Below are 13,474 nucleotides of genomic sequence, written 5' to 3'. Positions count from 1 at the left end.
CTTGAGAGTCCCTTGGACTGCAAGGAGATCCAACCAGTCCATCCTAAAGGAGATCAGTCCTGAGTGTTCATTGGAAGGAGTGATGTTGAAGCTGAAACTCCAATACTTTGGCCACCTGATGTGAAGAGCTAACTCATTGGAAAAGACCCTGATGCAGGGAAAGATTGAAGGCGTGAGGAGAAGGGCATGACAGAGGATGAGATGGTTGGATGGCATCACCGACTCAATGGTCATGAGTTTGAGTAAACTCTGGAAGTTGGTGATGGACAGGGAGGCCTGGCATGCTGCAATCCATGGGGTCTCAAAGAGTCAGACACGACTGAGCAACTGAACTGAACTGAACTGAAGTGATGTGCTATCTGATGATTAACTATCAATGCTGTGGAGTATGAAATCAACTGGTCTTAAGGAGGAAAGGAAAATAAAACAGATAACCTGAAATCCCAAAGTGACTAAGGATGTTTTAAAATGTAACCCATTGTGCATGTTTACAAACAAGGCTTTCACATGTATGTTCAACAAGGAGGGAGAAAGAAATAGTGGGAAAAGACTTGGAATAAGAGTCAAAAGACTGAGGCTTAGGGCCCAACTCTGCCAACTGACTAGCCACGTGACCTTGAGCAAATCATTCAGTGTTGCTCTCCTTAGTTCCCTCTCTAAAAAACTATGTGTTAGCCTAGTTAATCTTGACAAAGCCACACTTAAAGTCCATGTGTGTTAGTTGCTCAGTCATGCCCGACTCTTTACAACCCCATGGACTATATAGCTCGCCAGACTCCTCTGTCCATGGGATTCTCTAGGCAAGAATCCTGGAGTGGGCTGCCATTTCCTTCTCCAAAACACCATGACATCCTTGTCAATTTACCCAATTCTTAGTTCTATAGAGATGAAATCTTGACATCAGAGGCCTTCTACAAATGAGTGCAGAATTTAACTAGAGAATCACGTCCCCAAAAATCTAGCATGAAGATACACTGCTATTTCAGGACATCTACATTCTATTAAAAATGAAACCAAACAGTTATTCTAACCAACAATTCCTAAGATAGAAAGGTCTAGGAATACTAGCTATCATCACAATATTTTGCCTCCTTCCTGTAGTTGTGAATCACCATTTATATTCTTACTAAATTACCCAATTTCCTTCATTATCTTCTAAATGTAAAAACTACTAATCTAACTCACTCTAAAATTAAATCTCAGGAAACTAACAGTCTGCTGAAAATGCAACCAAAATTATCAATTTCATCCTGCAAAAAATAGTCTCATGGTGCAAAAGTAGAAATGAGACAACTGAAATTCTTTGCAAAGAAATATAAAATTACTTAGAACTTCTAAAAAGCTCTAGATAGCATACTGTAACACCTCAGAATGCAAATGAAAGGATTAAGTCATTAAAAGCTTATCAGTAAATAAATCAAAATCAAAAAATAATCTTTTCTCCTTATGAACATCTGGACATTATCATTAGAACTACTTCCAAATTCCAAAATAATACTCCTTTGACATAAAAACAACTAAAATGTAATTTAATTATTTGCTAACTGAAGCATGAGACAAGTGAGATATTTGTAAGGATTACCCTAAAAAGAAGCTTAATAACAGATTTGGCACATAAGCAGCACATCTTTTATAAAATATCCCAATCTATTTAACAAGAAAAATTTCATTAAACATCTGTTTATAAATTTGTTAATTTTGCTTTCTGACATGGATGAACAAAGACTTTTTTAGTAAATATTAATATCTTATCTTTGAAAATGCAGTCATGGGTGAGGGAAGAGAAGATGATAATGTTTATTTTAAGATATTTATTCGATTGTTACACAGATTTTTCTCACTGGCAGATTCCAAGCTTCTCTGTATCTCTTCAAAGCTTCTTCTGACAGTATATCCTACCTGGAAATTCTATCTAAAATTGAAGTTAAAGACTCCAAAATGGAATTCTAATAAATTGTATCTATAGGATATTCTAAGACCTTCAAGAACAAGAACACATGAATATAGCTAGTGTGGTAAATGTAGCTCAAGCATTGGACTACATGGTCAATGGTACTATCCTATCATGACCTAGTATAGAAGTACTAAGTAAGCAGTTAGATATTATATTTTAGGAGCCACTTTACAACCCACTGCCTGGGCCCCACCAATCTAGGAGCCTCCTGTGTAATACATATATACTTTGAACATTTGTAAGCACCTAAACTGTCCCAGGCATTGTTTTTTTTTTTTTTTTTAGGCACTGTTAACATAAAGAATACTAAGACACAGTTCCTGCCCTCAAGAAAGTTTCAGTTAATGGAGGATAATAATTATAAGACAATGTAATAAATATAATGATGTCAGAAATCACAACTAAAGTTATTAATTTAGCTTGTGATAAGTAAACACTTCCTGGGAGAGACAATACCTAAAAAGAGATTTAAAATAGAGAAAGTAATCAAGAAAGGGCTAGTTAGACAAGGGATGGCACCCCACTCCAGTACTCTTGCCTGGAAAATCCCATGGATGGAAGAGCCTGGTGGGCTGCAGTCCATGGGGTCACTAAGAGTCAAACACGACTGAGCGACTTCACTTTCACTTTTCACTTTCATGCATTGGAGAAGGAAATGGCAACCCACTCTAGTGTTCTTGCCTGGAGAATCCCAGGGACGGGGAGCCTGGCGGGCTGCCATCTATGGGGTCACACAGAGTCAGACACGACTGAAGCGACTTAGCAGCAGCAGTGATGAGATTCAAGACAGTAATGTAGAAATTAATAAGCAAAAGAAGAGGCAAGGGAATAGCACTTCTTGCTGTGTGGAACCAAAGCAAGTCACTGTATTGCTGAATATGGAATTCATAAATCATGAGATAAAGAAAGGAGAAAATAAAATTGGTGAAACCGATCATACACAGAGCCTAGTATATGACATAACAGATCTCATCCTGTAGCCTAGGGATTTTTCAGCTAGTCCGGAGACCAAACTATTGTTTTCCAATAGAAAGCTGCTGTGAGATATCAACACATTATTAAAAAAAAAAAAGAAGAAAACAGTGTATAAAAACAGAGCTGGGACTTCCCTGGCTGTCCAGTGGTTAAGACCTCACTTTTGAATGCAGGAGATATGTGTTCAATCCTGGTCAGAGTGCTAAGATCCCACATGCATTATGGCCAAAAACCCAAAACATAAAACAGAAGCAGTATTGTTACAAATTCAAGAAAGACTTTAAAAATGGTCCACATCAAATTAAAAAACAAAAACAAAACTTAAAATAAAAAAAGCTGAAGCAGTGTGAGGGTGTTTCCGTGTTTAGCCTCTACATGTGCAAGTCCAGTTTGAAAATCACAGTGATGGTGACCTAAGCTAGGCAGTGATACAAAGATCTGCTCTCCCGATACGTCACCCTGATGGATGGTTTAGAGAATGGCCTTGAGCAGGATGAGATGGAAGGCAGAGCTGCCAGTTAAGAACAGGTGGCAACAGTCACAGCAAGAGATGACCACCTGAGCTAATGCCATGGTAACAGAATGGGAGAAAGCTTTGAAGACCATCAGAAGGCAGAAGGCCTTGGTGAAGCTAAACTAACGGCACATATGGTGGTCATCTGGTCCCAGTCGGCAATCCTGTTTAATCCCAACTGGCACTGGTTTCTAATGGAGAGATTAACTCACTAATCAATTTCCAGCAGGAAGACCTGTCATCCATATGTACTATGTAGTAGCTTACTGAATATTTCCAATCAACCTTCCCAACTATCCAATGCTTAGCTTCTTTAACAGTAGCTATTCTCATGGTCAATATTTCAACAATCAATAAAACGGGTAGGATTTTTTTCTCTCAAAAAGAAAACAGAAAACTATATCCTGCTCTAAGACATTTCTGCAGGAGAAAACATTACAATCAAAGCAGCTTAAAAGAAAAACTCTAAAATTAGCATATACTATTCCATCTCCCTAATTTATTTTATTTTATATTACCTTTCAAGGCATTGTTGGAAAAAAGTTGTCAGCTGCTGCAAAATGACTGGCCAGCAATCAGGTCTGTGCTCAAGAACAGTGATCAAAGGCTGAGGATGGTTTCTGAAAAACACACAAAGTAACACTGGAAGCTGTCATTTCAGGATATACATTTTTAATATCCAAATATAACAAGAGAAAAAGTCATTGACATCTAGAAACTTTTTTTCCAGGATTCACAGTTGTCACAGAATCCTCATTTGCTGCATTTGTTGCAGAGTTGGCTCATTAGAACTATTTTTTTTTTAATTTGTTTTCCAGAAAAAAGAACCTGAGTCTTAGAGATCCAAATTTGACAGCAGTCTTTGTTATCTAATAGCTCTATGACTTTGGCCAAGCTCCTCAATCCAGTACCTCTCTCATTATCCACTCTCTTGATTCCCTGATATTTGGAAATCTCCTCTTCCTGCTGATGAATCTCTTTCCAGACCTGAAAGATACCATCTCCTCTAACACTGTCCCAACCTATAAGCACCATCTCTCTGCCTCTGTGGGGCTTCACTGGTGGCTCAGCGGTAAAGAATACACCTGTAAAGCAGGAAACGTGGGCTTGATCCCTGGGTCAGGAAGATCCCCTGGTAAAGGGGATGGCAACCCACTCCATTATTCTTGCCTGGGAAATTCCATGGACAGAGAAGCCTGGCAGGCTACAGTCCATGGAGTCGCAAAGAGTCTGACACAAATGAACAATTAAACAACAGCTCTGTCTCTGTTCCCATTTACCCCCATTCTTCTCAATATCTAGCTCTGTGTTCCCCCAATATACTTTAGGTAAGGGAAAAAGAAAATATTTCTCCCATCTCAAATAACAAACTCTGCAAATTATAAATTCTGAAAATTTCTATTGAACAAGGACAAATCTTTTTATCTGGGCTCCATCAATCAAGATACCAAAAAGACTATAGAAAAGATCTGAAATGTGAAGGATTCCCAAATAATGGGGTTAAAAAAAGAAAAGGAAAAAAGACAAACAAATTATTCTAAGTAGTACAAAAAAGTCTACTGGAAATTGTAAATTCATTAGCTCTTTAAACTATGAAGTACTACACAAAGAATCTTCAGTTATTAGTGACGTGGCTATTTCCTCCAAGAAAAAATTTTTAATTAAAAATGCTGCTGCTGCTGCTGCTAAGTTGCTTCAGTCATGTCCGACTCTGTGCGACCCCACAGACAGCAGCCCATCAGGCTCCCCCATCCCTGGGATTCTCCAGGCAAGAACACTGGAGTGGGTTGCCATTTCCTTCTCCAATGCATGAAAGTGAAAAGTGAAAGTGAAGTCGCTCAGTCATGTCCCGACTCTTTGCGACCCCATGGACTGCAGCCTACCAGGCTCCTCCGTCCATGCCATTGCCTTCTCCAATTAAAAATGCTACTTATTTTTTTAATGAAGTATAGCTGATTTACAATATTGTGTTAGTTTCAGGTATACAAAAAATGATTCAGTTATACCTACATATATACAAATTCTTTTTTTATTCTTTTCCATTATAGTTTATTATAAGATATTGAACATCGTTTCCCATGCTATTCAGTAAATCCTACTGTTTATCTATTTTATATATAGTAATATGCATCTATTAATCCCATACTCCCAATTTATCCCTCCCTTATCCTTTCCTGTTTGTCAACCATAGTTTGTTTTCTGTGTCTGTGAAAATACTTCTGTTTTGTACATAAGTTCATTAGTACTATTTTTTAGATTTCACATATAAGTGATATCATATAATATTTGTCTTTCTGACTTCATTTATAGAACAATCTCTAGGTTGATCAATGGTGCTGCAAATGGTATTATTTCACTCTTTTTTTATTCTGTTTTTAACTTTTTATCTTACATTGCAGAATAGTTTATTAAGAATATTTTGGTAGTTTCAGGTGTACAGCAAAGTGATTCAGTTATATATATATATACATGTGTCTATTTTCTCAAATTAAAAAAAAATTTTTAAATGCTATTTGAAAGAAATTCACACCATATAGATGCATCTATCTTTTTTACATAAAAAGAATTATATACATAATTTTAATTCAATAATGCAGCACTAGAAATGTTTAAAAAAAATAAAGAAAAAGATCAGACCATCAGTCACACTCAAATGATTTTTTAAAACTGCCTTCTTGTGGTTCTCAAAACGTGATCGCCTTCCCAGCAATATCAGCATCACCTGGGAACTTGTTAGAAATGAAAATAAATTCTCAGGCCTCAGCCAGACCTAATAAACAGCTCTCCAGACAATTCTGATGCACTGCTATAAAGCAGTGCTACTCAGCCCGGTTGTGAGCTAGATTCATCTGTGGAGCTCTTTTTAAAATACGAGTGCCCAGGCTTCAGTTATACCGGGGTTGCTAGGAGTGGAGCCCATGCACTAGTAATTTTAAAAAATTCTTCTAGCAATTCTGATGTGTTGCCAGAGTTGAAAATTGGTACAAGTTAAAAACCACATAAGAGGGAGGTTTGTAGTTGGGAAGTTTTCTGATTTTTTTTTTCTCTCTCTTAAACAGAAAATTATGGCAGATACTTCACACTGAAACACTCATGTTAAACACCTCTCTGACACTACTACACAGTTTCTGGATATTATAACACCATCTCTCTATTCTCTCCTCAACCTACCTAATCTATCAGCCACTAACTTCAAATGCTGGCAAGTTCCTGTTTGTTAAAGCACAGGCTATTTCTGAGTGATCAGATTATTGCCATTGCTAAAGGACTCCTCCAAGCAACTCTTTATGCCAAAACTTAAAAATCCTATCAAAATCACATTTCCAAATTCCAAACTCCTTGGCAGTTAATCCTATCTAGAATCTGCTTCTACCCTAGTTGTTACAGATATTCAGAAAATAAATGCTACAAATCCTAAAAAAAGCCTCTCAGGTATGTCACATCATCCGAACTTGTTAGATTACAAATTCAGTAGGTCATGTTCGAGCAAACATGAATGAAAAGGAAAGAACAGCAACTGTAATTAATTTTAGCTATGAGTTTTCCTTCTGACAAGCACCATACTGAAATAAGGAGCATCAGATATGACCACCCACTAGTCCTCCAGCTAATGATGGCATTTATGACTATTTAAGAGGAAAATCCAAGAAGATACTATGTAGTTTCTGTGTGATCATAAAACACTTAAACGCTTGTCAATACTCTTCCCTTATGTCACCTCCTACCTCTTCCCACTTCTCATGTTTCCTCCTCCAAAAAGCTGTTAAGAATCTACCTCCTTTATAGAGACTCACAGACTTAAGACAAAAACTTATGGTTGCTGGGTGGAAGGAAGTGGGGAAGGGATAGTCAGGGAGTTTGGGATGGACATGTACACACTCCTGCATTTAAAATGGATAACCAGCATGTGGGTACAGAACATGGAACTCTGTTCAATGTTATGTGGCAACCTGGATGGGAGGGGAGTTAGGGTAAAATGGATACATAGGTATGGCTGAGTCCTTTTGATGTTCACCTGAAATTATCACAACATTGTTAACTGACTATACCCCCCAAAAATAAAAAGGTTTAAAAAAATTTTTTAATCTCTTTTTTAAAAACTATAAAGAATGTATCTTCTTTTATAAACAGTTTTTTTTTGGTCCAAATTAAATCATATCACCAGAAGTAAAAGATAATAATTTAAATTAGATTAGAAATGATGCATATACTAGCAAACAACTCTATCATACTTTATAAATAGCTTCTACTTTACTGGGATTGTGGGACCCACTGTAACTTTGTTGTATGACTAACTGTGTTGGAGGCTCGTTCTGCTAGCTTTTGGGTTCAGCAAATTCTATTCAATATCTCAGACTTAAACTCTAAAGATGAAATTATGTAGAATATAGAACAGGGATTATCCAAATTAATTACTGACTTGTGTTGCTTTTGAGTCACTAAGTCGTGTCTAACTCTTTGCAACCCCATGGACTGTAGTTTGCCAGGCTCCTCAGTCCATGAGATTTCCCAGGCAAGAATACTGGAGTGAGTTGCCATTTCCTCCTCCAGGGGATCTTCCTGGTACAGGGATCAAACTCTTTGTCTCGTGCATTGGCAGGCGGATTCTGGACCACTGAGCCACCAGGAAAGCTGAATTACTGACTTAGACATCTGGAAAATTAATTTTTCCAGATAATTAATTATGTCAGATCCGAGTGAAAATTTGTAGGAATAATATACAATATCGATTCCAAGAAATTAAAAACCTTGACAGGGAAAGGAAGTCCAAATTAAGAACACTGAATATTACTGCTGATTAACATTGATTACCATTATACTATTTCAACTTGGTACAACTAAGCTAAAATCAATTATAATTGCCAAAATTTTGTTCTAATACTTTGAATATAATGAAAAGAGCTAAGGTTTCCCTTGTGAATCACTACAATGGCATACGAATGCACCTATAAAATAATATATAAAGCTTTATGGTTCATAGAATGGACATAGTTTTTAATTCAATCTACTTTATTGTGCAGTTGCCATACATAAAGTTTTCTCAGTCTGGCTATACTGATATTTGGAGTCAGATAATTCTTTGGCATAGGGGTTGTTCAATATACCATGGGATATTCAGCAGCATTCCTGGCCTCTACCCACTGGATGCTAATAGCTTTCAGTCTAGTTAAATGACAATCAAAAATATCTCTCAGATCAGATCAGATCAGATCAGTCGCTCAGTCGTGTCTGACTCTTTGCGACCCCATGAATCGCAGCATGCCAGGCCTCCCTGTCCATCACCAGCTCCCGGAGTTCACTCAGGCTCACGTCCATTGAGTCAGTGATGCCATCCAGCCATCTCATCCTCTGTCGTCCCCTTCTCCTCCTGCCCCCAATCCTTCCAGCATCAGAGTCTTTTCCAATGAGTCAACTCTTCACATGAGGTGGCCAAAGTACTGGAGCTTCAGCTTTAGCATCATTCCTTCCAAAGAAATCCCAGGGCTGATCTCCTTCAGAATGGACCGGTTGGATCTCCTTGCAGTCCAAGGGACTCTCAAGAGTCTTCTCCAACACCACAGTTCAAAAGCATCAATTCTTCGGCACTAAGCCTTCTTCACAATCCAACTCTCGCATCCATACATGACCACAGGAAAAACCATAGCCTTGACTAGAGGAACCTTTGTTGGCAAAGTAATGTCTCTGCTTTTGAATATGCTATCTAGCTCTGTCATAACTTTCCTTCCAAGAAGTAAGCGTCTTTTAATTTCCTTCCAAGAAGTAAGCGTCTTTTAATTTCATGGCTGCAGTCACCATCTATAGTGATTTTGGAGCTCAGAAAAATAAAGTCTGACACTGTTTCCACTGTTTCCCCATCTATTTCCCATGAAGTGATGGGACAGGATGCCATGATCTTCGTTTTCTAAATGTTGAGCTTTAAGCCAACTTTTTCACTCTCCACTTTCACTTTCATCAAGAGGCTTTTGAGTTCCTCTTCACTTTCTGCCATAAGGGTGGTATCATCTGCATATCTGAGGTTATTGATATTTCTCCCGGCAATCTTGATTCCAGCTTGTGTTTCTTCCAGTCCAGCATTTCTCATGATGTACTCTGCATATAAGTTAAATAAACAGGGTGACAATATACAGCCTGGACGAACTCCTTTTCCTATTTGGAACCAGTCTGTTGTTCCATGTCCAGTTCTAACTGTTACTTCCTGACCTGCATACAAATTTCTCAAGAGGCAGATCAGGTGGTCTGGTATTCCCATCTCCTTCAGAATTTTCCAGTTTATTGTGATCCACACAGTCAAAGGCTTTGGCATATTTGGAAAACTCAGCAGTGGCCACAGGACTGGAAAAGGTCAGTTTTCATTCCAATCCCAAAGAAAGGCAATGCCAAAGAATGCTCAAACTACCGCACAACTGCACTCATCTCACACGCTAGTAAAGTAATGCTCAAAATTCTCCAGCCAGGCGTCAGCGATATGTGAACCGTGAACTTCCTGATGTTCAAGCTGGTTTTAGAAAAGGCAGAGGAACCAGAGATCAAATTGCCAACATCTGCTGGATCATCGAAAAAGCAAGAGAGTTCCAGAAAAGCATCTATTTCTGCTTTATTGACTATGCCAAAGCCTTTGTGTGGATCACAATAAACTGTGGAAAATTCTGAAGGACATTACCAAATGTCCCCTGGGTCCACAATTGCCCCTGGTTAAGAACCACTGAACTAGGTAAAATGGCAAGCACTGTGCAAAGTATAAAACTAACTCAAACGTGGTACTAGCCCTGAGCTATTCAAAAAGACAATGATTCCACCATTATCCTTCTTTACTGAGCCAAAAGCAATCAATCAATCATGTCCAAAATTTGAAGTTTCTTATGGAAAATTTGTGGAGAAAGTAATGGCACCCCACTCCAGTACTCTTGCTTGGAAAATCCATGGATGGAGGAGCCTAGTACGCTGCAGTCCATGGGGTTGCAAAGAGTCAGACACAACTGAGCGACTTCACTTTCACTTTTCACTTTCATGCACTGGAGAAGGAAATGGCAACCCACTCCAGTGTTCTTGCCTGGAGAATCCCAGGGATGGCGGAGCCTGGCGGGCTGCCGTCTATGGGGTCGCACAGAGTCGGACACGACTGAAGCGATTTAGCAGCATGGAAATATAGTCATCCAATAATAACATTAGGTACACAAAGGCAATGGTACAGTAGAAAATAGAAGACTTAAAATGGAAAACAAATGTACAATTATTCCTTGCAAAAAACAGAAGCATGTTCCAAAATAAACAAACAGTATTAAATATTATGCATGCTGATCTGGGTATGATAGAAAATAGGGTTAATTTCCTATTTAAAATACTATAATTAGCACATTTAAAATGTCCTAAGGCTAAGTATAGTTTACTCTTCATATAGTTAAGATTGATTCTTAAATTTATAGATTATTCAAGATTTTTCTTTCCTTTCTTCTCACTGCTTATTAGCCATTCCATTTCTTCCAAGTACCTCTGAGAAAGGTCAAGGTAAATCTACAATTCAAACTTTACTCGTCATTAGAAGCACTGTTGAGGAATAAAAAAAATGTGATTCAAAAGAACATCAAAACAAAACCTGGGTTATGCCTTAAAATGTCAGTTATCCCCCAAACTAGTAGTCAAGTCATAAAGAGTAATTTGACTACAACACTTTATTCAAAATGATAGATAGGATGCACATACAATCATCCTGATCACTTGAAAGGCTAACACTGGCAGACAATAAGCTCTATACAACTTTGAAAAGCAAACACAAATGCGGGGCACTGAAGTCATTATTTACATAAGCAGTGCCTACATAGCATCATCCGAATCATTTACTGTCATGCTGCCACATCCACGTCTCAGAAACAAAAACCAGAAATGGAGAAGTGATGTGAAACAGTGTACGGGACACACTGAATTAAGGGAAAGAATCAAGCATTCCAAATTCACCTTCTGTCTCTGCAACACATTGTGTGATCTCAAGCAAGAGAATTAACCTCTCTTGCTTGGGCAAGAGTTTCTTCAGCTGTAAAATGAGGAAACCAGACTAAGTACCTTCCAGGGCTAAAGTTCTATAACCCAAGTCACCCATTAAAGCTCTAACCTTTGAATTGCTCAAAATCAGAGGTGGATGGCTCTCAACTATTAATAATTCTATGCCAAGTTTAAACAGCTCTAAGGTCAACATCTAATAAAACCTAAGGCCTCAAAACAGTGGTCTCCTATTTTTATCTCAAATAAATAAATCACCCTATATTTTTCATTTCAGAGAGAAATGCAGTACTGTATCCAGAATAAGCCCACAGAAAATTTCAAATCAGGGTTTCCTAACTCTTAAGACATACATCCAATAGGCTCTGCTTTCTTCTTAAAAGAGAGTAACATTGTTTGTAAAGATTGAAGTCAATACAAAACAAGCAACCAGGTCACCCTTCATTGGCCTCTGGTGCCTCCAATTTCTCCTTCACTCTGTGGTTTTTAATATTTCTGTTGTTTTCCTGCCACAGATGAGCCAATTTGTTGTATGTTCTTTGGCACGTGCCCATTTCATAATTTGTAAATGTTTTAACTGCCATTTTAAGTAAAGCATTCAACACAGTACCTAACACAAAGAATACTTTGTAAATGTGGTTCTATTATGATTATCATGCAGATAAATTTGATTCTTAAACTAGAGCATAAGCAGCTTGAAAGCTGGGTCTCTATCTTCTTATTCTTATGCTTCCCTTTCAGTGCCTAATGCACATTTTAAATAAATGTAACAAACACACACTTTTCCCAAAGTACCTTTTTAAACTCTCTGAATGGATCATGAAAAACCAACATCACAACCCCTCTAAGTACACTGTTTCAAAGTTAACAACATTCAGAGGCAAAAAAAAAAAAAAAAAACACAGAAGAAGCAGGCAGAGTTCCTACCCAATACTTCAGGACTCCCTACCCTTTAATAACATTGTCAACAACACAGAGCAGTGCATGCATCTTAGCAGACTGGAGTGCGGGAAGCAATAAATGAAAAATTCGTGGTTCCACTAGACTAGCACAGAGACAACGATAAAATAAGGTATGTAACTAGATTCACCTTTCCAAGTATAAATGCATCAATCTTAATAGAAAAGAAAGAGTTAAAAAAAAAAATAGTCTTGTGGTAGGCAAATCAAAAAGCAAAAGTTATTTGTAACCTTTAGGTCACCTCAACCTTTCTGCTACATCTCTAAATGTAGGAAAGCTATGATTTGATTTATATCATAAATCCAGCAATAGACACAGATTGCCTTTTCTGTGTGAGGAAACAATGCCTGCAGTCACCATGCATTTTCATGTATGCAGCTGTGACCCCGGCGCTTTCAGAAGCATAGCATAGCACTTACTACATCAAATACGCATTTTAAAAGCATTTCTCTACCTGCTCTGAATTTTGATTTGAAAATGTTGGTTAGAAGCCAAAGTAGGATTAAAAAAAGAGAAAAAAAAAAAAAGCTCTGCAGATTTTAAGATAAAAATGAATAAAAATTGATTCCACAATAAATATTACTATAAAAAAAGAAAAATTAAATGATAATAGTGAATCTTTATCTATCCTATAGAGTCTTAAGACAAATGCATTTCATCCACGCCAGAAAAAGAAGACTTGGAACAAAAAAAATTTAATTTTGACATTTTTTATTAATTTCCTTTTTTCTTTGGGTCTATAAGGCAGATAGGGAGAAGATAAGATTTCTTTGAAAAGAGATTTCATATTACAATGGTTCTGCCCTCATAGTGAACCTTTCCCACGACTCCTACTTTGAGAGGCAGGGTTTTAACACAAAGATGTCTGCCAGTGTCAGAAGGCTAGAACTATTTTAGGTACTAGTTGGTGGCTAGGGGAAACAGAGACACACAGGGTTCAAAACATCTATTATTAAGTTACATCCTTGATTGGGAAAGAAAAGAAACTAAAGATAAGATAAATAGGCTAATAAGGCAAAAGTCAAAATATCTTGTGCTCTTAAAGACACTTACCACCAAATCACCATACCAATTTT

The 13,474-nt window shown here is 37.6% G+C and overlaps 1 protein-coding gene across 2 annotated transcripts in view; it reads right to left on the bottom strand.

Moving 5' to 3' along the window:
- FOCAD (focadhesin) overlaps positions 1-13,474 on the bottom strand; it is a 307,210-nt gene that overhangs the window by 229,741 nt on the left and 63,995 nt on the right. For both annotated transcript variants that reach the window (XM_005898491.2, XM_070375958.1), the window contains one exon: positions 3,962-4,063. In XM_005898491.2, coding sequence (XP_005898553.2) covers positions 3,962-4,063 — 102 coding nt within the window. The remainder of the gene's footprint in view (positions 1-3,961; positions 4,064-13,474) is intronic.

Source organism: Bos mutus, chromosome 8 (genome assembly GCF_027580195.1).
Source record: "Bos mutus isolate GX-2022 chromosome 8, NWIPB_WYAK_1.1, whole genome shotgun sequence".
Taxonomy (NCBI): Eukaryota; Metazoa; Chordata; class Mammalia; order Artiodactyla; family Bovidae; genus Bos; species Bos mutus.
Note: the sequence above shows the minus strand (reverse complement) of the source record. Positions and strands in the feature narration are given on the sequence as shown.